Source organism: Ambystoma mexicanum, chromosome 9, assembly GCF_040938575.1.
Source record: "Ambystoma mexicanum isolate Mex_15411 chromosome 9, UKY_AmexF1_1, whole genome shotgun sequence".
Lineage (NCBI taxonomy): Eukaryota > Metazoa > Chordata > Amphibia > Caudata > Ambystomatidae > Ambystoma > Ambystoma mexicanum.
Genome location: NC_090931.1, coordinates 731,857,541 through 731,883,255, shown reverse-complemented (window position 1 = coordinate 731,883,255; position 25,715 = coordinate 731,857,541). Strand labels below are relative to the sequence as shown.

Genomic DNA, 25,715 nt, shown 5'->3' with positions numbered 1-25,715 from the left:
GCTCAATGTAATCACGTGCAACCAATTAAACACAGCACTTCTTTCATTGCGCTGGTTTAACTAGTTTATATTGAAATTTAGTATATTAAATTAATTGGTGACACAGACCGACTTTATACTTGTAGGCTCTCATTATAGGCTTATCGGATCAAACTAAATCTGTAGTTAATATAAAAAAGAATGATAACAATCCGGATGTCAATTGCAGATTTTGTAAATTAGCACGAGAGACATTAAAGCATTTGGTGCTATATTACAAAAAATGAACTTTTTTTTAGAACTACTCATCTGGGACCAGAGTTTATAAAGAGACCGAACCAAAATTCTGAGGAGTGGTGGAACGTAATGACAAATGGAACAGTTATGAAAATAACCTTTGCTTTAACAGCTTATCTAGGAAAATTAGAAGGTCTCATGGCTGAATAACGTGTGCTGAACGATAATAGGCCTTCAGCCCAGGACATTTCGGAAACCCTCGATGAAAGTGAAATTTTATTTCGAAAAGATGGGAAACGTTTGGAGGACTCTAATGATGTTGAATGTTTTGAAATGTTTTGGTGAATATTTTAAAAGTTTGTAATGAACTATAAAAAATAAAAAAATTATAAAATGATAAGCTTGGCAGGATTTGTACAATTATGATATGTGGCACGTGCCATTACCTCATTTTCTCTTCCTGATTACAAGAACTATGCATTCGCTTTCGGGAAATATTGCATGCAGCATTTCTGAAAATCTTCATCTGTTTTTGTATTTCTTTTTTCCATTTCTACTCTCGCTTTAATAATGGAAATGGATTGTGTATTGCGGCAGATCATAAAGCTGCAGCAGGATTGTGTGTGCCTTTGTCTGTATTATATTGAAAAGGAGGTTGACAGTGGGCTCACAGATAGGCAATTTTTCATCCCCTTTGCGTGTCCACATGCAGAGATTTAGGGGGGAATTCACAGATTATTTGCGCCAAAAAAAACGGGATTTGTGTGCCATTCTGCCCGCAAATCCCCATTTGTTAAACAGGGATTTGTGGGCAGAATGGCACACAAATGCCATTTGTTTCAGCGCAAATAATCCATGAATTACCCCCTAATTCATGGATTATTTGCACCAAACAAAAAACGGGATTTGGTAATTCATGGATTATTTGCGCCGAAAAAACCTGGATTTGTGCGCCATTCTGCCTGCAAATCCCCATTTGTTAAACAGGGATTTGCTGGCAGAATGGCACACAAATCTTTTTTTTTTTCGACGCAAATAATCCATGAATTACCCCCTTATTTTCTTGCAGTAAAGTTCGGTGCGTTCCTTCACTACAGGAAAGTATCAACCCAAGGCTATTCACAGCAACAACAACAAGGAAAAAATAAAAAAATAAAAATGTATGTATATGTTTGTCTTCTGGGACCTGTGCTCCTGTCTAAATTAGTGAGTGAGTTCTGCAGCATGTGCTGTCCCCCAAAAGCCGTGTGTAATGTATCCAGTCAGAGTTCTCAGGAATATATTTGTGGGTTTTTTCCACGTGCTTCTCCACATTTTGTTATATGAGGGTTTCCTCAAATCGCGTTTCATTGTAAAACAGCATCTTAGGCAAAATCAATGCTTGTGCATGGACATTCTGTACACATTCCTATCAAGTGTAAGCAAGTTAGATTGAAAGGTTAGTTGAATGCACACAAATATCGTAGGAATGAAGATCGTCCAGTTAACTGCCATCCACCAGTTTGTCTCGGGTAAAGATGCGTTGGATTGTTGTACATTTGTGAAACTAGAAAGAAAAGGCTGGAAATAGAAATGTTTAAAACGATTTAACATGCAGCACTGGCAGAGGGGAGTGGATAAGGTTGAAGAGCCCTGTGGCGAGGGCATTGGCCTGTCCCTCCACTCTTGCATGGTCCTCATGTGTACCCGTAGGTCTTCCCCGGACTGAATCCCCAGAAGACTTGAGAGGTTTGTGGGAACATAGAACACTCACACATGCCTGCCCTTCACAAGTCCTTCTAACTTAGTCATCTTCCAATTGCAAGCTCAAAACTGGGAAATGCGTTGTTCATTCCGGTGATTTCTGTTCTGAACTTTACAGGGAGAGTTAGGTCTCCCCCTTTTGTATTAGTCACAGTACATGTTACCTGAACCTTACTGTTTCAAAGTGATGTTGCCCAAGCACATGGTGGAGCCTTTTCTCCTCACCTTTCTTGATTACTGTCACGCCTAAACAGCTCAATCCCCAATGTAGCGTTATATCTATGCAGAACTATGTTCTCTGGAACAAGATGTCTGAGCCTGTGTGTATTGACAACAGTTGTTGTGGTTGTTATCAAAGCTGCAGTGCAATTAACCGATTGAGCAGGTGCACAGAATGACTGCCTAGCAACGGTGGAGGTGGATTTTGAGACCAGGGTATTAGGAGGCTCTGGAGGGGGCTTTGGGATTCTAAATCATCCATGGTCAGTCACAGTGGGTGAATGTTTTCAGTGGAGGTGCCTAAATATATCCCCAAATCGACGGGTGTGATGGAGTATAGCGATGTAGCCCAACATTTTGTAGGAGGGTTTAGGGCATTCTCCCGGAGAAATTATTGAAAAAATTTTTTTGGGGGGGAAATGGTACATTTTACAGTACATTTTTTGAAAAAAAGGTGTTAAAAAGCCATACAATACACAATTGATTCTCTAGGGTAATTCATGAAACAATCCAATAAATGCCCTGTCACCAACAATATATACACATATTTTATGACATGTTCATGAAGTGGCATGAAGGGGCGCCCACAGTCTATCTATGCCGGCCATGAAGGTGATATACAGTGGCCATTACTGGAATGAATACATTGTAGCCCCGTTAAGTGATACACAGAGAATATTACTGGAATGAATACATTGTTGCCATAGGTTCATGAAAGTGATTTACAGTCTGCAAATCACTTTCATGAGTATGCAGCCAAAATCAATCCATGCTAGTAATGGTCAATGTAAATGACCTGCATGAGGCTGCAACCACAAGCATGCCAGTAACGGACACTGTCAATCACTTGCACCAATCTGTGGGCGCAATCAATCTAAGCCTGTAACTGCAGATCATTTGCGTGAGGCTGCAGACAATCGTTGCAAGTACTGGTCTTTGTATATAACTTGCACATGCTGGCAATGAGCACTATACATTACTTGCATAATGCTGCAGCCATTATATGCCTTTAACGGTCAAAGTAAATTACTTGCATGAGCCTACCTTCAACCTATGACACTAATGGTCCCTTTCAATCACTTGCTTGATTCTGTGGCACCAATCTTCCTATATTGCTTTACATCACTTAAAGGAAGCTGTGGCCATAGCCCACACACTGTGGCAATGAATGTCACTGTAAATCGCTTTCATGAAACTGAGCCCAAAATCAATATCGTTATTCATTGCTACTGCTCCCACCATGGATTTAATTCGAAGTCACACTCAGACCTAGACACCCACATACTGAGACACATGCTTGCACACACACGCATACGCCCTCACTCTGACATTAACATACACAGACATGCACCGCAGTTTCAGTCATAGCTCTTATTTGTGCACACACATACACTGCACGAATAACATTCAAACATGCAACCATGCATGCATACAGTAAAAAGGTGCACACATGCAGAGGTGTAGAGAGGGGATGCTGGTTGGGAACACATGTAGGCAGTGCCCTGGAAGGACTTCAACACATGGGGTCTGCTGGGCACTGAGTCATCTCTGCAATCAACATTCTGGTGTACATCACACAATCTACACAGCACGCTCCTCTGCACACACACTTTATTACTTTTTTAAACTTAAAGTCAATGAGGCCAGCTCAGCAGGAGTTGGAGGCACACAAGGAACTGGGGAGGGGCAGTGACCACTCTGCCCCCCCCACCCGTGCTGGCTCCTCCACTGCCATCTATGGCAATACTGCATTCAACTAACACCTACTGAACAGTGATACATGCACTGTTCTATAGTAGTCTACATTAACAAAAGACATATGAGTTTATATATATATATATTTTAAATGCCCTTACCACCTCTTCTTAGCATTTCTTTGGGTTCCATGATATATTTTACAAATAGTTGCTTTTTCTGGTAAATGATTTTAAAACTTGGATCTGATGTTTTATTTTGTATCCCTAGGGAGCACGTGGCCCTCCGGGGGTTGATGGAGAACCAGGTATTCCAGGACAACCAGGTGATCCTGGTCCCCCAGGACACCCCACCCACCCGGGCCAGGTAAATAACCTTTTTTAAATTGTCTGTACTAGTCATATCGTTGTACATTAGTCCCTAGTCCTTCCCTTTGTTGTGCCAATTTATAGGTTATTTTAGTTTGACAAACATACATTTTATGCCCAATACGTATTGGACTGATTGCGTAGAGAAGGCTGATTATGTATGCATATCCAGGCTCCTTGTCACGTTCAGCAATTCTATGGAGAACTTAATCCATTCCATGGGATCGTTTTGTGGAAGGTGTTGCACTGCACTCATTCGCTGCAGCTTTCTTTCTTTCTTTCTTTCTTTCTTTCTTTCTTTCTTTCTTTCTTTCTTTCTTTCTTTCTTTCTTTCTTTCTTTCTTTCTCGGGCCATGCCTAGAGCACTACTAGAAGAGTGGTGCCATGCAGCACCATTTTGTACCTAAAATCTTCAATTGTGGCCCCATTTTTAAGGTGGGGCTTTGCCAAAATTGTATTTGGCATGGGGTGGCATGCATGTTTACACATGCCCTGACTATTATGTGCAGTGGGTATTCTGAGGAAAACATTACCAAATGCTATATATTTACTGCACAGTTACAAAAGTACATTTTACCCTGCCTTCAAAGAATATAGCTGGTACAAAGGGTCCCATACTGTAACAAGTCATGGGAAGTTGGAACAACCCAAACATTAGCATGTAGAGCAATGTTCTCAATAAAGAAATAATGTCACAGCAATTCTCTAGTCTTTCCCTCTCTGTCTTTCCCTGCCACTCTGTCCCTTACTTCAGCTATTGATAGATTTGTTCGAAGGGATCTAAAATTGTGTACAATAATTATATGCCTGACTACTGCATCGGGGGGCTGCTTATTAATGACAAGTATCACACATTGTTTTATAAACAAGTTGAACATATGTTCATGTAAATGTAGTTAAATAATTTGCATTTGTGCACTTTTCGCAAACTAAAGAGTTAGTCATTTTAAACATCCCAATAACCAAAACGATACATGAATCTGAGTCATTTGTCAATAAGGGGACAGCTTGGTATTTGTATTAGTTTTGCATGTATTTTACTTCTGTAGCACATTATGTCAAGGCATGTTACTAAATTAATGAATTGGTACAGAAATAGCAAAGGTGGGATAAGACAATAGGGTACAAAAGAGGAGAAAAAAGAACAAAAGAAACCATCAAGAAGAAATGAGCTGATGAGCCATAGAAACAGTCAAAATGAAAGTTAAACAACACGATGGGTTGTTACAAGACACAAACCAGCCAGCACCCTAAACTTGTCTTGTATTCTCAATAAAATGCTATTTGCACTAACATGCATTGTAATTGAAGAGGTGCAATTGTAGGAAATTGTAAGAAATCATGAAGTAAGCAAAGAAATAATTTACAATCCTATAAAATAATCATCTTCATGTGTTTTTATTCGACAGCCATTTTCATCACAGATGCAAGGGGGCTTTGATGAGAAATCGGGGCTTGGTTCTCAAATGGGATTGATGCCTGGATCAGTGGTAAGAACATAATAAACCTCAAGCATTCTGTAAAAAGGTCACTGTGAACATGGTGGGTACGAACTATGACTTCACATCTCATCTTGTAGAATTATCTGTTAAAGATGTCATGTAAAACAGTGCCATAGTTGTAGTCACATTCCACTGACAGGATGCAATGCACATCGGGAGCCTCAAGAAGGAATGTAAGCACCAGGCGTAGCAATGTGATTGTGGCATGAACATTTTTACACCTGTTTTTTCGATGGAGTTTCAAAATGATGGCGGCATGCCTTTACATGGATGCATTTGCAGCTTTATGATTTGCACTGGTATATTTGCATCTGTGCATATGCATTGGATTTGCACATTTGCCAAACAGATCTAAAGAAGGGCATGGGGGTAAACAATGTATAGGGATAGGGATATGGGGCATTGTCCTGCATGTTTGAAGGTGCACATGCACAGACGCAAAGATATGAAACTGAACATATGCATTTAATTACAAATGGAAGGAGACCTCGCTCGTTTCCCCCTATTTAGATGGTCTGCGTCGTGTCAGTGAACACATCATCTTTGCTGTTGTGAATCCAGAGATTCTGCTGATGAAGGGAGGTCTGTTAGGTCCCATTCATATCGTCTACTATGTGGGGAAATGGAGGTTTATTGGAACTGGCCTTAACTGCCTTGATTTGAAATGACTTCTATTGTGATACAGATGTTTAAGATGCACAATTTAAGTTTCTACATAGGTATTTTGTAGTCTGCGTTTTTACACTTGCTCTTAAGCCTTCACCTAGATTGCCACATGCATCCAGGTCCTAACACGTGTAGAACTACAAAGGAACGTACCCCCAGCTCAGGGCTCAAGTCGAGGGTACACGCGGGGGGGGGGGCAGAATCCCCCCACTTTATTCAGAGGGTGGACTCAGTCCCCCCAGGGACGTCATTTAGGGGTCGCCAAAGGTCGCAACTGCGACCCCTGAGGTCTCCCTTGCGACCTCTGTGGTCTCCTTTGCGGCCTCTAGAAAAAAAAAGAAAAAACAAGTTTTTTTTTTTTTGTAATGCAAGCTCATGGGCTGTGGCCAGCACCATGTGGCTCTTTAGTTTTGGAGTGGTTGGCTTACTTGTTAAAGCCCCTTAAAAAAAAGAAGAAAAAGAAGAAAAGGAGTGACACAAGTCTAACACTTTCAGCACTGACCCTAAATAAGAAAGATTAGGAATACCAAATAATGTGTCTTTCTGGAATTCTATACAATAATTGCTAGACTCATTAAAGGTTTATTTCAGGAACACTTCAGGGGGTGGGTCACTGATTTAGTCTGTTCCTAAACGCCTCAACTCAGCCTTTCATCCTTCTGAGGTCGATAAATGAGTACCAATACAGGTTGGGTGATTTTGGGTGTATATTTTTTCTATATAAAGCGCTTAAGCACAAGTGCTATATAATAACACATCATTATCATTTGGTCATGGACGTCTGCTTGCATTCACAGTAATTTGGTAATATGGGCCTATACACACTGATCTTAACGATACTCATGGGGATCCATTCATGTAAGAAATGTACATCACATTATAGTGATGTGATATAACAATATTTTTTGTAGTGTACAATGCTATGTGATAGCACTTCCTGTTTTGTCAACGGGTGAAAGGTCGCGTTCCATCGCATCCCGCGATATCACTTCAGGGTGGGGTCAAATGACATCACTTCCTGTGATGTCACCACGGGGTCAAGGGTCGTGTGATGTCACTTCCGCTACCCCTGGCATTTTGGTGAAATGACGTCCCTGAGTCCCCCCCCAGGCTAAAAGAGACACATTGGATGTCCTCTTTGAATTTATGAATTAAAGCAGACCTCTGGGATCAAACCACAGTCTTGAGGTTTGTAGGCTGGACACTTTACCGCTGCACTATATAACCTGATAAAAAATAACAAACAACTAAAGGTGACATATCCTATTCCGGCACTGCAAGTCCCAGGGAAAACATTTGTATTGATTCTTCTAGTTTAAAACTTTCACAAATGTAAACGTTTTTAAAAACACTATTAGAAGAAAATGTCCTCTCTTGGTTGTGTGCGAGTGTTGATTTTATGAAAGGAAAATGCCATTCGTCCGATTCAGTTTGGGTGGTTATGCAAAGCCAATTTAATGAAATGCGCATATTTCACCTTGATGTGCTAATTTCTGGCGACATCACATCCCATTGCATTTGTTGATGAGTCCCTCCACTTAAATTTTTAGGACTTGACTCCTGCCCCAGCTTTGATTTGTACTTCCATGTCTATGCAAATCATATTTTAAAGATCACCTTAAACCGTGGTGTGACAACATGTGTTTATTAGTTTATTATGGAATGCCGCAAGGTGGTTAGGGGATGTCACCTCTTGGTGAAAATCAGTGCAGGGGGAGACCTCTGCACAAGAGCAGCGGACAACGCTTGCTCCAATTAAAGTCCACTCACATCAATAAGTCCAATTCCTGTAAAGTGCGAACACACTGTATATTCCATTTCACTTAAATTGCTGCTACATTAGTAGGTAGAACGTAAAGTGGTTTTGTATTGATGGATCCAGTTTGATTAAGTGACAGCTTTAAAGATAATACTCTCTTCTTCTCCAAGCGGTCAATATAAAATGAACCAATACAATTTGGACAATGGCAGGGAGCATCATGGGACATGACCCACAGGCAACGTTACCCTGTCTTGCATGGGCATCTCTAAATATTGGGAGTAAGCATATGCCTCTGGTTGCCTTAGAGACATGGCACTATTATGTGAAACACAATAGGATTTGGTCCATCCACAGCACACGTCAACAAACACTCGTAGTGATAAGCAATGCTTTCAATCGGTAGTGAAGCCAGCAGGTGGCAACCGTGAGTCTATAGTTCATGCAATGAGTTGTCAGCTACTGTGTTTGGAGAGGTTCTATTCCCACCAAATGTACTTTTGGATAATGGACTCCCTCTGATAGTAGCTGTGTGTTATTTTTGGGGAAACACGCCTTTGTTATTAACCCAGGCGGCCCTTGTACAACAGGTGATCATCTATTTAGTATGAGAATGTCTTCCAGGTAAACAAGTACACATGGAATAAGGAACCAGGGAAGGGGTTTAGACTCCTGGCTGGACCACAATCTAGAACATGCTGGAGGGTCACAAAATACATATTAGAGTTAACCCCGAGGTTCGACTTGCAGAGAAATGTTTGGAGTTCCAGAATTTAAGTAAAGGCTCTACTTTAGATATGCACTGTCATAAATCATCTGAGAGGGGCAAGCGGCACATCAAAAATGTGCAAACGATGAGCCACTTTTTCTAGAGCCTTCACCATATAAATCCGAATAAGCAGGTCAAACAAGTCATATAATATACACAATTAGCCATTTCACTATACGTGATTTAACCACCTGTCATTTAATGTATTCTTTACAGGGTCAAGTTGGAACAAGAGGACCTCCAGGGTTGCCAGGAACACAGGTATGCCACTCCTCTTCCATCGATATGCACATCAATTCCAGAGTCCACCTAACTCTTATAAAGCTATTTTCAGGGCAACTTTTTTCAGATTACCGCCATCACTCATTCTCACTATGCTGGTCATTTGCTAAAAATATAATTCTTATTCAGGCTATTTAATGTTTAACAAATTACATTTTCTCTCACGATCAAAACTAGAATCCCTCTAACACTCTGTCAGCTTCAGTCAAAGCGTTCACTTTCTCCTGTTTAACACCTTTCACATCCTTAATGGTCATTCCTGATCTCCTGCACAAAGTGCTTCACTCCACTGGTCTCTACATCCGGTTTCCCAGAGGCCCAACCACACCAGGTGTAAATAACTCCCCTTTCCATCTACTCCACTCAATTTCATTTTGAACGGATATCCTAAAATGGGTACTTAGCTTCGCTCTTGATGACAAGACAAGACTTGGAAACTCTTGCTTTATTCATACATCATTCCAAACAAATTGCATTTACACACACATGCACGTGGCATCACATCACTCTCTAATTCCCCTCATTCTCTATTTTACAACTTTCAATTCAACTCGCCACGTCAGTCATTGGACATCAACTGTTGTCATTGTACTATAAGACGCTTCTTATAACCCCTACTCGCCCATCTTCCCTACCTAACCTTATTGCCCACTGCACACGAGTATGAGACATAATCAGTTCATTAAACTACTTGCACCATAGATGTCCTTGGGTGTGAATGGTCTCTTTCCATATGAAAACCCTGCTAAGAGGGCACTTTCCCTCCTTCTCTACATGAAGATCACCCCCTCTTCTAGTCATCTAAGAATGTTACTTAGCCCAGATAAACTCTAACTCACACTGCACAAACCTCTAACTATCGATACAACTAGAACATCTACTTTGGAACCCTAAACTCCTCTTTTATATGCAGGACTTTTTTTCCTTTTTTATATATTTTTTTTGTTCTGATATATTGATATTTTAACACTTTCCAACGCATACTTTGGACTGCCTCACATCTTCTTTCACCCCTCATATCTTCCCCAAAACCCTTTTCATGCACAGCCAAAGGCTTACGCGACAATTTTTCTGATGATATCCACTAAACACTCTGCTTACTTCTTTTCACTTTTTCCCAAACCTTCATCTTCTGAGCTCATCTACTTTGTCTTTCACAATACCACCTGTCTCTCATTCATTACTCTGTCCACGCAGCCCTAATTATGAACCTCAGCGGACGCCCTATCACCACGCACAGGAATCTGTGGTCTGTTCCCACCAAAAATAAAATTGGGTCAGCAGATACACACATACTGATTCATATGCTGAGTAATGCGTGGGCCATATAGTAAAGGATGGATGGTCTGAGTCACAAAAAGGTATGAGTGACAAACTCACGACTTATGCGGAGTACAGCAGAAGTTGGTCCGGAGAAAGTTACTCATAGTAACTTCTTTGTCAATCAAATAGTCCTCTAAAACTTTACATCAAGAGTAAGCCAGATTGGCTTCAACCCCATGGAGCCTACTGTGTTTCTACTTATTCCATTTCTGAAATCACTAAGTGTCAAATACATGTGTTATGCTCCTCATACATAGCTCGTTTTTTTGTCAACATGACTGTTCCTTGACCTCCTCATAGATTCATTGTAAATACTTGGAACAGGTTGGTATGAAGTTATACAGTTTTAAAGGATACGTTAGAATAATAAATGAAAAGCCCAATCACAACACAAATTGTTAATTTTTGTAATCAACTAATATGTCTATTGGTTTTAGGGCCCTGTTGGTCCATCAGGTCCCTCGGGTGATCACGGAGATCCAGGTGGAATGGTAAGTTAATATAAAAATCTATATTCATTTTGAACTACTCGAAGTTCATGCACTGATGCCGAAAGACCTCATAGGTACCAAATATATTCAAACATTATTGGAATATATATTAATTTGTCTAGTTTGGGAATACAAACAACCATATATATCTAACATGAACTAATCTGAATTCCCATACCAAAACATTGCCTACCCATCTATTAGTGGATCATTGCCATTTGCCCTTTTGTATATAGATTCCTGGATGTCAATACAAATTTGGTGGTGGCATTATTTAAAAAATGATGATAATTCCATAACCACATTTTGTTATGCAGCAACAGAATTATCGTCATTTAGAATGCACCACCGATTTCTGACTTGGACCTTGAAATGGAGGATTTATCTTCATCAAGGTCCTGGTGGTGAGTCCTCCATTTAAGCTTCAAAATCTGATGGAATTATGGTGGGCAGAGTTACAGTCTCTGACAATTCAGCCAAAAATGGACCCCAAAACAAAATGTACACTGTCATGTTGCTACTCAAAATTTGACAGCAAATCCGACAGACTGCGTGTCAGTCAGTAATTGACTTTGGTGGTAATTATGCTGAAAAATGAAACTCTTAATAAAGCTCATTGTGTTTTCATCCACCAGTTGTGGGAGTAAATGAAAGAGTTATGCAACATTGTCTTAACAATGTTTTTGCCAGGAACAATCAGCTAACATATCCGCTTGCAGATGTGAATCAAATGCATTTCTGTCAGTGACCGTTCTGCGCCTTATGGTAGCACTTTGAGTTAAGTCTCTGGACTATTTAAGCTTTCATTCTTTGTGAGCATATTGCAGCTGGTCCACATATGCACAATCATACAGAGTGATGATTATAGAGAGAGTTAGGTAACTCCTCCCCCCGAGCAGTGAAATCTGGATCAGATGGTACTTCCCTGGGAGTTGTTTTAGGGGGTCGCTGTTAGGTAGAATGTCCAAATTCTGTGATATTCTCGAGTTTCCCAGCACTTTATGCTGGACTATTGGGGTTTTCTGACTCCCATGTGTGAAAGGGAATCTTTTTCCTCACTCACCCATTCTTGTTTTCTACTCTGACAACACTTTTTGGGTTTATTTTTATGGAGTCTACTTTCCTCCATATTTTCCTATGGCATCTGTAATATTCTAATGTAGCACCAGCACCTTATGTTTAGTGCTATTGGAAGCTCTTTGAGCTTCCCTCTTTGAGTTTCATTTTAATTTTTTTGTGAAAACTACTGTTCTCAAGGATAGGATGCTACCTTTTATCCTACCTACCCATTTCTTGTGAAACCAGCACCCCAAACCTATGTAGAGTGCTGAGGGGACACTTTGTGTCCCTTTTCCCATTCTCCTGTCACTTTTTGGTTACAGTAACAAATCTATCTGAGTAGCTTGTGGCAGTGGATATTTGTATCTACCCATTTTGTGAAACTTACAATGCAGGCTGCATTCACAGCCGTGGTAACAAACACATGGGACACCATTGATCCAAATGGACTCCTGTCTTCTTTTTTCACCAACCCACAATTGTTTGTTCTTTCTTGGTCCTTCATCTGCCATGCTGGGTGGAGGAGGTCCTAGTGTGTCTTTCGTCTTCACTGTTATCCCTTTGAAAAGCCTGCCTGAAGGCTCCACTGTGTCTACTCCACGACTCCACAAGCCTTTGTGTTCCAGTGTGCTTGCTTGGATCCAGTTCTAACTGGGAGGCTAGCTGTGCTGCAAGGACAGCCCCCACCACATGTTTAAATGAAAACATGTATGGTGAAATGCTGGGTTCCTGCATAAAAGGCGAGGGTCTTAATGCTGAAGCCAGAGTTGACCACTGGAAGATCCATTCCAAAGAGGAGAGATTGACCACCGGAAGATCCCTTCCAAAGATGAGAAGAAGAAGGACATCTGTAGAAACCTCCAGGTCCTGCCAGAGCCACCTGGGTGACTGATGCTACTCCAGTCCCCTTTTCCAAGTGACAGGGAGGCTTTGATCCAGATGATTTCCTCCCTTAGACTAGTGGAGCCAACCAGTCTGAGGATGACCTGCATTTGAAGCCTTTCCCACAACATGCTGTGACCTTCACCGGCTGCAAACCACCAATTCCATATAGCCTCCGTGCAGTGCATCACCTTACAAAGGAAGAATACTCCTGAAACTTTGGTGGACTCCTTCTGGGCAAGATTCCACTCCTCGAAGTCCCCTTAACTGAAGGTTAGACCGTGGAAGCAAGCTGAATCGACCTGACGATAACCGTTCTCACTGGTGCTTTGAAAAGGGCCCCAAAACCACAGAACCAAGGAGAATCCATTGCCCAGAGCCTCTCCAACACTGCCGCTGCCGCTGCAAAGATCTATCCAGCGTTCCTTCTTCAGTCTGCCTAACCAAGAATCGAGTTACCGGGTCTACTGCTGCTGAATCGTGTAAGCGTTGTGCTGCATCCTCTTCTTCACGTTCAAGTACTGTGAGACTCAGGGTAGAACTTACCTAGAATAGATGTGCTGCTTCTGCTCAGCCTTACCTCCCAAACCTTTTGGGTAGTTCAGGCCTACAGTAAGAGTTGGAAACCCTATACACTGAAAGGAGAGTCCTCTGTGGTCCTAATGTAGGTGGACTTTAGTAAAACTCCCTAACAGTCACTCACCACCCTTGTGTGTAAGAGAGATGGTGAGTGTGCAACATGGTATGTCAGTGAAGCTCTGAAGAATAATGGCTTACAGTGAGGATTCTGGAACAGGGCCTGTGTATTATAGCCGACGATTAAGCCATTGAGCACCTAAGTGAATAGAGGCAAACAGTGGGCAATGAGTGATCGCTTGCTAGTAAATGTGCTAAAACAACGACTTATTGCTAATGCCATGCTAGGCAAGGGTTATTGATAGTCTGTTTCACTAGCTGCCATCACAGTCAGACACATCAGTTTACATGCATTTGCTATACAAATTCTCCCCTTCTCCACAGGGAATCCCTCTGCAGGGATGTTGGACCACTCACTACCAGCTTTCCTTTAACTTATTCATACATTTCAACTGATTCTAATGCTAGTGGCGCCTACAGCTGCGAGTGGGATAGAGGATCCCAGATTACAGAAACGTTGTGCAAAGTTGCACCGTATTACGACTAGGGTAACATTTGCCCTAGTTAAAAAAACATTGGGGCCGTTTTGGAAATCATTTGCACTGTGACAAGTGCAGTTTTTCAGGGCATAAGCACTAGGGCAAGTGCACCCCAGTGCAAACACTATGCACTTTCAATGCATGTCTGCACCAGGGCAGAGTTTGCCCCAGTGCTAATACGGAATGGTATAAATGGTACAAACTGCACGTGTCTTCTTTGAGCGCGGCAGGCTTCATCTGTTCTGCACTCATGCTTGAGGGTCATGTTGGTCCTCGAATGGGTGTTGAAGATTGTGTTTTTTTTCCCGCTTACCACTGCACTTATTTTATGTTTATTTTGTTGGGCATTTGTATGGCGCCTATACACAAGTGTTTCTAGGCGCCAACAAGTGTTTCCAGGCACCTTGTAGTAGTATGTAGTAGTATGTGGGACTGACACTGCCTAAACAAAGTTTAATTTTCTTAATGATTGGGCTCCAGAAACGCAGTCTACATGCTCAAAGCTTCGCTGGTGGCTATCCCTCTGCAGTGAGGTTGGGATAGAGGGGCCCAGATTACAGAAACGTTGTGTATTAAGTCTACGGTAAAGTTTGCCCTAGTTCAAAAAACATTGGGGCCGTTTTAGAATTAATTTGCACTGTGATAATTGTCACGGGAGGATAGCTCAGGGGCAACGTGCTCAACTTGGAAGCAAGATGACGCGGAGCAACACAGGTTCGATCCCCAGGTCTGTGCTGAGAAACCTCTGGGATAACGCACGTTATAAATAACCTATCATATCATGTAATATCCAGTACATCCTTAATAGCAAATAGTCGGCCCATGGCAGGACACTTATAAAGGGAAAAAATGTGCCACTGTTTGATGGAGAGTCAGGGATACTGTCTCTTCAAAACCTGCTGTTTTAAAGGTTGAACTGGCACACATGCATGATTTGTGGGACACATCAATGCCAAGACGTTTTTAAAGGTTAGTGGGGCCACATTAGCAATTCATAGGCGAAAGCCATAACCTTTTCAGGGGTAAAAAGCAGCAATCCTAATCTTTCGCTCAACGAGTCTGCCCCTGTTTCTACCAAAGTGTGACATTTCCAAAACTTAAAAGATTTTTCTTGGAACAGCTAAAAGCTACATCGACTGAATTCCAAGATGGAAGAGGCCTTGGTCTCCTAGAAAGTACAGCCTGATCCGTTTGTTTCCGTCAACTTCCACTTGAAAGAGAAGCCTGCAGCTGTTGCAGTCCAATGGCGAGCGACAGACCTGCTGGACTTGGTACCAGCCGTACCACTGGTCCCTCATTCATTTTGATTAATTAAGACTCCAGTGGCCTCTGTGAGCTGCAACCATGGATGCCATTCCAAGCTGAGCTTCCTTGCGAGGGCCATTACCATATATGTGGCTTTTTCAGGCCAACCCATACAAGGGTTTGTGCATTAGTCTGACTTTAAATTAAAAACATAAACTTCAGATGAAGTACAATATAGGAACAATTTCTCACCACACTATGTCAAGAATTGAATGCTTCATAAATCTGCATACATACACCATATTTCTTCAATGTAGGATTTGCTCCATAGTGGATTATATAAGAATCATGTATTATTCAATCAGTCCCTTTTCAAAAAGAGGCATGTTTCTGGCAGGGTCCAGCACAATTGCAGAATGAACAATACGGCCTGTGCTTTCTGTCTGAGCATGTAAAGGTCATACATGGCTGGGCAGGCGTAGGCCTACATGTAAAGAAGAAGGTATTACCCAAATTGTTCGTTTACAATTGTTCGAATGACACAATTGTTCGAATAATAGGGGTCCTAATTGACCTTCTGCACAATTGACCGTATGGTCATTTTAATATACATTATGGGTTGGGTTGGTGTAATAATAATATAAGGGGATTTGGAGGGGGGTTGGGGTGGGGGTTGGATTGGGTGGGGGGCTGCGGGGGGTTTCCCCCCGCATATATATCCTAATTGACCGTTTAAATTCGGTCAATTGTGCAGAATTCGAACAATTGACATTCGAACAATTCGTATACAACCAAGAAGAAGTGAGTGTAGTCCTACAAGCCTGACTACTGTCAGACCTCGCCCATGTTAGCAAAGGGATTGGAGAGTGGGTGATTGTGTCTGCACCTTTAACAGATCTGCTCCAGTTGGAAATAAAAGTACAGGTTTCAGTGGAGGTAGGAAATGAGGTCCAGAAAAAGTTCAGGCATGTTAGGGCTTTACACAATGGTTAATAGTATCATTACAGAGAGAACACTAGAAGCGGATTCTGTGTTCACTTTTTTTTTTATAAAGAAGTGTATTTGCAGGGTTTTGAAAAGTTAGGCCCTAATTGAAAACAAGCATTGGCAATAGCAACAGTTTGGGTTTTTGTGTAGGCATGGGAAAGGCACTTGCCAGGCACTGCCGCAGTGGTATTCATTGGCCATTGATGGTAGCAGATGCAAAATGCTGTGAGTAGCTGGGCATCTAATACACAAGCCACAACTGTGGTCTTAGCCAATGCTTGTTTTTAACAGGACTTTAGTGAAGGACACACATAGTACTTACAAACTGAGTGGATTAAAGGAGACCTGATTAAGCCATTTGTATTACACTAGAAGCGAGTTTACAGCTCCAATTAAGTCATTAACTCTCAGAAGATATCTTTAGGAGAACACTGAGAGGCACTTTGGGCTTGCTTTAATCACGCCTTACCTTCAAACTTTGTACTCAAAGAGTTCCCATGAGGAGGTGTTTTGGGCGGGTAGGTGCAGGAACGCAATGGGAATGGCCATAGGGATTAGCATGACCATGGCCAGCCATTGGGTGGGCAAATAACCAAACAACACTTACAAGCTTTGTGTCCTTCCACATATGACATTTCTGCCTATTTATACTCAAATGCAATAGTTTCAGCTTATATGTGGTACTAAAGTGCCACCTAATAGCCCAAACCAACAATGCCAGCTAATTTGCTCTGTGTGTCGCTGAATGCTGCAGCATTCGATTTCTAGGCAATAGTGTCAAATACAAGCGACACACGATGTAAGAGGTCAACAATAGGTCAGTCTTTCGCGCAGAAAGCACACCCTGGACATGACCGCACATGCCTTGTTGCGGACGCACAATAGGCCATTGGGGCCGATAAAAAGTGCCATTTCCAGCAGCCTGGCACAGGGTGGATAAGCAATTGCATAATGCCCTCGTGCCTATGCAGAAGAACATGGACACCATTTGCCATCGAGCTAGCCAAAGGGATCTTTCTTTAAACTTATATTTTTTACTAAATACTTTGTGTTCTACATGACATTCATTGTATCCTGTTGCATTTGTTTCCTGATTATTCTGACTGCAAATGTGCTGTCGTTTTTTCAGGGTCCACCTGGCCCTCGTGGCCCAGATGGTCCTCAAGGCAAACCTGGCGAAGATGTAAGTATGAAATAGGTGCATGCATGTATAACTTTAGATTGCTAGTCCATATGTTTACATAGTAAGACTGGTATGCTGCTCTGCTCGAGAGATCTCTGCCTAGGGGCAGGCACTCCTGTGCACTGCCAGGATTCAGACAGGTGTTGCTAGGCACTCACTAAGACTAAGGAAGCAAACAGAGGGGAAGCGCGGCTGTGGAGTCCAGGGAGACAGGCCCGCCATCTTGACAGTTCTCTCAACTTTACATGCATCACTGCACAATTGTGGATTTTGGTAATTGAATAATAAACATGGGCTTAAACACCTCTGGCAAGAGTTCCATTGCACACCCTAGGCTTTGTTTATATATACCTTAAAATCCCAACATGTTACCCTATTGTTCACTTTCACTACAAAATTGTGAGCCGTGGTTTTGCCTTCTGTGTGCCCTATGAACTTCACGTGACGTTCAACGTGGGACCACGCTGGGTATTAGCCTATTTGACCTAAAACAATTTCCCTAATGACCAGTTTGATCGAATTCTGCATCAGTGATTTGATCTTTGGGGCAATTTGGTTGCATATATTGCAAAATACCAACCCTCGAGAGCAGGGGCTACAGGGGTATTCCCCAATCCCCATGTTTGATATTTTGCAATTTTTTCAGGTACAGGGGTGTGTCCCGCTTTCTTAAAATTAGAGGTGAGGGAAGAAAAATTAAAAAAATAAAGTGCGTTTAAATTGGGCCCCTAGCAGATATAATGCGGTCAATTTGCCACATTCGAAATTAATTTGGTTATACACACATTTATTTGAGGTCTGTGCAGCCAGTCCTTATAACATTGCAGAAGTAAGGTCCACATTGCAAGCTCCAAAAATACAGACTTATCGGAAAACTAGTACAATGGTGTTCAATGAAAATGAATCTGATTTCTTTCAATGTAAACAATGCATATGCTACGGCAGAATCATCACTATTTCAAGTGGCACTTAAAGTAAATCTTTTTAAGCAATATTTTAAGTGTTGTTAGGGTGGCACGGTTTCGCCAAACTCTTAAGGGAAGCGGAAGTGACGTCACTCAGCTGTTGCCTCCCCTGTGCAAGCACACGATGCAACTGCCTCCTTATATGCTCTGGAGAATTGGAGACTGTATAAGGTTAAAATGGCATGGACAGGAGACAAACCCTATTTTAAAAATGGGAAAAGCTAAACACATACTTGCAATGTATAGAATGGTAGTGAAGGCACGCCCCTGAACGCTCACTCCAGAGAGAATACAACCCGCTAGGGAAGAAAGGCCCAAGTCGATCTTGTAAGGATAGTTTAATCTCACACGCAGATGAGAGCAACAGTAAAGAACTCTGCTGCTAAGAACGTTCTGCCGAAAAGTAGTACAAGCAGAACCATATGAAGCAAAACATTGGGCCTCATTCCGAGATTGGAGGCAGCCAGGGGCACCAATACCGGTACCGACTCAGACCTGGTTCAATGGGGACTTACCAGTGTAGTCCGACCTTTGCAGGACCGGTAAGTCCCCAATGAAAAAGGCAATCCCCATTCCCATTTGAGCCCCCGTAGGGCTCAATGGGAATGGGAGGGAGCTAATAACGGTACCGCAATTTGTGGTACCGTTATTTGCTCCCTGGTCCCTTTGCGGCTCCCACTAAGGGCGCCTGGTAAAACCAGGTGCCCATAGCGGGACCCGCTAAGGGACCTCGTAGTAGGTAGGGTGCACCGATATCCTTAACGGTGCCCGGTATCCCTTTGCGCCCTACTCGGAATGAGGCCCATTGTCATAGATGACGCAATACCTACAGTAAAAACCTGGGCGGCTGATTGGATGGTCCTATACATGTACCACCTCTATTCATAAGGGATGGCAGTTTATTGGTCCCAGCCCAGTCCGTCCGTCTTCCATCACTTGGGTGCTGCAGGGCTCATCTTCTAACATTGAAGGTCAGAAAACAAATGAATTATGCTCCTACTATACAGCTTGTTTTATCACTCATACTGTGCTCTTGGCAGGCCTCGATATGGACACACAGGAGCTTCTAGGGCACTCTAACCTTCACACACACATTTCACTCATTCCCTTCCTGTGCCATCCGACTTCAAGGTCTCCACCCTCATTTTGAACTATAGTGTATCCCTCCCAGTCCCTCGCAATACAAATGACACGATTGTTGCTTTAACAATATGCCCTTTCCATCCTCTTTGAACATTTCAGGACTTGTTACTTTGGGATTGGTGGTCAAAGGGCACCTGGTGCCATGGAATTCAGGGATCTTAGGGTTTAGTCAGTTATAACTTGTGGTCACCCAGGAATGGGCCGGGTCATGCTTTGGCCAGTGTGAGATAACATGCACATCAGGCGCCGGTCTGTGATCATGGCCTTGTAGGGCTCATTCCTCTAGTGTATAAAACACATCAGTGCAACACTGTTAGAACAATGAATAGACGGTATGGCGGGTAGGGGTGTGAACTGTCCCCATGGAAGCTCTGGCATGACTGGAGATTTATGTGGCCTCATGGATTGGGGCCTGGTGCATGCAATGCTGCATTTACCACGCAGGCCTTCCGTTCTACCTAGAATTACTAATATCTACGCAAAATAGGGATGTTGCCCTCGCCTTCGGCCACACCATGTAGTTAAACTGTAATTGGTGATATTAACCTGGGGTCCTGCTGGATGGGAAGGCGTCCCTCTCTTTGTCATGCTGTGCCCGCTGGCTCATCACAGTGCCTCTCGAATGCATCTCGCCTTACTTTAAAGCTCCTTTGGGTAGGTGCGGGGCTTCCCCCTTCCCAAAAGTAGCCAGAAAGGTCACATCAGGAGGGCTACACATCAGTCACAGGGTTTGCACGCAAAAAGATAAGGGCCAGGCTTGCCACCAGCAGCTTTCCCAAATGACACACTCGATTACTGTGCAATGTTCTTTCTTCTGGAGTGCTTTCCATCCTATTCACAAACTGTCTGGCTTGGTTTCAGGATAAACGTGTTTCAAAAGGTAGGGTGGCCCACAAAATAATTAAACAAAATATGAAATAACAGCATATTTCATCTAGTAATGCTCAAATGGAAAGCCACTCAATAGTATGCTCAGCAAGAGGCCACGTGAGCTGGGCCGAGAAGATAGCTCAGGGGAAACACGTTTGTCTTGGAAGCAAGACAACACATAGCAACATAGGTTCAAATCCCTGTCTGCGCCTTGCTTAGAAGCTGTTCTGAGGTAATTAAGCATGTCATAAAGTACAATTAACACAAAATGTAACACTATATATTAGGCTGCAAGCTGTTCAGAAACAAGACATTTGTGGCTGTCTCCTGGAAAAGTAAAAGGAATTCTGTCCAAACCCCACACACTGCTTCACTTGGAAATAGTAGACAGGTGTGACATGACCGTGTGAAAAATATACACAAATGCTTTCTTGACAAAAAATGTCAGTCAGTGCAACTCAGACTGGTTGTCTAGGCTCAGTAGGTAGATTGCCATTACTGTATGGTTAGTTACAGCCATTTTGAGGTTCAGCCAGACATACTCGAACACCCCCATCCACAAGGGCACTTGTCAGAAAGATGCATAGGACTCGTCCATATATTTGTGTTGCCCAGCAAATGTAAATGATTGAGTCTCATCTGGGTTGTCATATTCATTTGTATTTTCATTTCTCTACAATAGGGTGAGGCTGGAAAACCAGGTGCAGGAGGTGAAACAGGATACCCTGGTTCTGCGGTACGTATAATTATGTTTTGCATAGTCAGATCTGTTAATATCTGGCATCACCACTTCGGCCGTATTGCAGTAATTGTACTGACAGTGAAAATGGTGTTTGCACCCATTTCACCTAATATGACACCCAGACAAGCCTAGGCCCTCTGACACTACTACAGTGGTTAATTTGGTACAGTATGAAAGCATATTACCACAACACTGTGCAAAGAATTATAATATAGGCGTATAGACCGAGGGAGGGATCATTGTCACGGGATAATGAGCCACCACCACGCTATGGCCTGAGATGAAGCTGAGGGCCATGTGTTGGACATGGGTCATTTTTCCAAGCGAAAATGACCCCTCCTGAGGTCTTTAGGGCCATTTGCACATAATGGTAGTAGCAGTACATGTTTGAAGTTTAGTGGGGAGATTAAAAAAAATACTTCAATAGTGAATAAAGTATATAGACAAGAAGGGGGTCTTTATAAGTTTAGAATTTTAATTGCAAACTTGGTCACACTGGAGCAGTTTTAATATCTGCATTCATTAGGTATCATGTAAAAGTAAACAGGCACGCTAAGCTAAAAGAAAGCGAAAGTGATTGCTTTTTTTCTTGTGTGTTAAGTAGGATTTTGCGGTCACAAAAACGGTCCTCCAAGAGAGGAAGAGTCTTGTTGAAAGAAATCTTGCCTGGAAATTGCATTGGTAATTCCCTGTCTTCTTTTGAAGGCAGAATGTTCAGAATGCAGTCAATACCAGTAGTTATTGACAGCACTCTGAACATTCTAATTGGCTGACAGATGGTCTATAACAAACTCCATGTGCTTATTTGTAATGTGGTATGTGCTTGAGTACCATAAAGCTCCTATGCAAGCTTATGTAGGGATTTTTTGCTTTCGTCTTCGATACAGTGAATGTAACTTTACCAAGTAGTAGAACATTTCACTTGACATGATGTTTTTATTTTTATAGGGTGCAAGAGGATTTCCAGGTGCTCCTGGACTTCCTGGTCTTAAGGGTCACAGAGTAAGTATGATTTTTTGTTTCTAATGCGTGAATTCACAAATAGGGCTGTCCTCTAGTTGTGTGTGTCTATGTGTTTTTGTGTGTGTGTGTGTGGTGTGCTGGGAATTACAATTCATCTATGTACCTAATAATGACAGCTATGGAGACAGAATGAATCCCACACCCGTCAATTTCCTGTTTCCCTGACTGTAACACACGTGGGCGGTGAAAGTCATTATAGATAAAAGGAGCAACAACACATTTCCATTATTGGATTATATTGAAGAGTTGTTAGTATGAAAAAGAAGCATGCTTCGTCCCACAGAAGCAACGCATAAAAGAGATACTGTATGATAAATTGTAATGTATAACTGGCTAAAGTCAACATGACTTGCTATTTCTTTCTATGTTTCTTTTTTTCTTGAGATGTCTGCTCTACTTAAGCATTAGCTCACAGGGCACTGAGTAAAGGCAGACAGAGAAGGTGCCCACAAAGCCGGACTCAATCATCCCGAGCAAGCTGCCTGCAAAGACCAACTTAATAGCCCCAAGCAAAGTGAGGGCCGTTAAGGAGGGCAGAGGCACTCCTAAAGGCTGGCCGCATTGTCCAGCTTCCGAGTGTGCTAAAGCTTTTGTCTTGGTGGCATGGGGTGCCCTTGGCTTCAAAAGAAATGCATGGGTGACAAAGTTAGCTGTAACCTTGGGCTGTGTTGCCATGGTGAATAAACCCTGCATGAGTGAGGAGAGCAGAAGCTGCGTTGGCGGATGGGGCAGTGGGCGACAGCGGGTGTATTCATCTGCCCAAGGTGCCAGTGTCCAGCGACTTTGAGGAGGCATCATGCATGGCACAGCCCCGGTTGGTGCAGAGATGTTGCTGGGTGGACCACTGAGTCGATATGCCCGAGGTCTTGGGCCCACAGGGTTGGCCCAGCCACTGAGGGGCATATCACCATTAGCACCCATGAAGTATGCTATGTGGTTGCTAATGTGTTTTTTAAATGGACATTTTTTTCTTTCCGTGTATGGGACGTCTCATGGCGTTCCATTCACAGAGGGAAAATACTCTACCAAAATGGCCACCATGGATTAGGAACTCGGGGCTCCGTATGGAGCCCCTCGTCAATTTCCATGGTGACCAGAGTGGGGACGGGAGCTGCAGTAGCTGTGGTGGCAGGAGTCACCACTGCAGCAAAAAGTTAAGTGGGATTGGGGGGAGGTTGAGATGGTGCGCGGGAGGGGAAGCCAGCCATCAGGCAGCATAGAATGGGGGCTTTCACTGGTAGTGTCTAGCCACCTGATTGGCTGGCTCCCCGACCCATGGTGCTAACGAGAGATAGATGAGTCGGAGAGCGATTTGCCTGCTGCCTGTTAGGGATAAAGGAGAAGGGTTGCAGCTGCACCTGTAATGGCCGTTTGGTAAGGCTGTGTTGACAAAACAAAGGCCAGGAATGTGAAATTGAGCAGTGCCTGCTCAACAGAAAACAGTGGGCCCCAGGGGTCACAGCAACCGTCAGTTGGAGAAGAAGTGGCAGTGCCCAGAGAGTCCTGGTAAGGGAAACTTTACGGTGGCTTAGTCATGCAGGCGAATTCCGGCTAGCAGCTCAAGAAATTCCTCGAACCTGGTTGGCTTGCCCGGCAAAAAACTCTGCTAAAAAGTTTGCTAATATAAATTATTATAAAATGATGTCATAACATGGCAAGCTAGAATAACAGTTTCATGATTCTGTTATTGTCTCTATGTTAGTATGCACTTCTATCACACTAAAAGTCGTGAAATCTGAAAACCTATCGAGTTTGAGCATGACCAATTCATTTGTATATTTGAATTGTTATGTAATTGCTTCCTGCCTGGTTCCATTGTATGCAACTGTATCTCACTTACCTATCTGTGGCCCGGAAAGGCGCAACACTAAACTACAATAAATTGTAAAGCAGCCTAACAGCCTGGTACATTTCATTGAATGCATGTTCTTATCAAGCACATTTAATAATTATTGTAATATATTTCTTTAAGGGGCATAAAGGATTAGATGGTCCGAAAGGTGAATTTGGAGCAGCTGGTTCAAAGGTATCTATTTTACAATAACATTTGCTTTGCATTTTAGAAGTAATTTTCAATGGCAGTAATCAAAAGTGTATGTGAATGCAAGCAGTGAATTATGCTGTGAGAAAATACTTTGATTTCTGTAAAGGACAGGCAGAGGTTATTGAGAGCAGCAGCAGTCTTCGGCTCTGGTGCTGTTCGCATGAATGTTATAATGTGTCGCAGCATCATAACACATTATGGAAAATAAAAATGTGTCTGAAAATGTCCCACGTCAGTGTAAAAGTGGCCTAAAATGGCTTATAATGAAGGCACACGTCCACACCTCCCTGTACTTGCTCCCCCTTCTCATTGCTTATCCCGCGAAAAACGTAAACAGACGTCTAAGCTTTTGATATATATAACATTTTACATGCATGCCCTCTGTCCACTATAAAGGCGCTTTTTCCACAGCCCTCCGATAAGACATCTAACACCATCTAAAGTTAAAACAGGGTTTCCAACTGAGAGTAAAGACCAGACCTCTCTATAGTAGAAGCTATGGCAGGACATCCAGGCTTAACACAAGGGGGAGGGGATGAGTACAACTAATCCCAACACTTAACCCCAAAGAATACACCAGACTGGTATACTATGAAATATACACATTTGTTAAAATCACACGTATACCCCCTATTAGTTCAAATAAGTATAAAACATAGTATCAACACAGAGCATGTATTAACATAGTAATGGTCAGTTAAGACCCAACCCACACCTAACCTACATCTGGTGCCCAGTAGCTGGTGGCAGGCACAATACCAGGTAAAGGAGGGGAAGGAAAAGGGAACGTTAGACCATACAAATGCACATTTATAAAGTAATTAGCAGAACCCAAAATGCCACATTGTAGACCATCACCATAGATCCTATTTTAACTCTAGCACATTAACATATATTTTACAAATGCACTCCAGGCAAGAATGATAGCCTAAGATGGAGAAAAGGGGCTTAATACGTTATTCCCCCAAACCCTGAAGACCGATAAAAGTAAAGGTATTATAAGGCCGATAGTGCCAGTCCCATAAGGTCTTATCGCCCACTTGTAAACCAGAGTCAAACTAGATGTATTCATTGTAATAGAGCAGTTTCAAAGCCAGGAGTCTAATACCAATAATTCTAAAATGCATTGTAATTATCCTGTTGTTTGGCCCAAAACTCAAGCATCCAGGGGAGATCCAGAACAAATGTCCACATACAGTTATGAACCTTCCATTTCACATTTGATGAGTTTTAGGTGAATTCAAAAGTTCACACCATAGGAATCAATAAGACAAAGGCCCTCATTCCGAGTTTGGTGGTAGTCATGGGCCTCATTACACGTAGTGTGGTAAACCATGGTGCTAATAGCACCATGGTTCATGCTG

The 25,715-nt window shown here is 42.5% G+C and overlaps 1 protein-coding gene across 1 annotated transcript in view; it reads left to right on the top strand.

Annotated features, from left to right (window-relative positions):
• Positions 1-25,715, top strand: part of COL5A2 (collagen type V alpha 2 chain) — a 366,388-nt gene that overhangs the window by 177,437 nt on the left and 163,236 nt on the right. The window contains exons 7-14 of the mRNA XM_069615629.1: positions 4,144-4,239; positions 5,651-5,731; positions 9,154-9,198; positions 10,980-11,033; positions 17,511-17,564; positions 21,225-21,278; positions 22,233-22,286; positions 24,280-24,333. Of these exons, the coding sequence (XP_069471730.1) occupies positions 4,144-4,239; positions 5,651-5,731; positions 9,154-9,198; positions 10,980-11,033; positions 17,511-17,564; positions 21,225-21,278; positions 22,233-22,286; positions 24,280-24,333 (492 nt within the window). The remainder of the gene's footprint in view (positions 1-4,143; positions 4,240-5,650; positions 5,732-9,153; positions 9,199-10,979; positions 11,034-17,510; positions 17,565-21,224; positions 21,279-22,232; positions 22,287-24,279; positions 24,334-25,715) is intronic.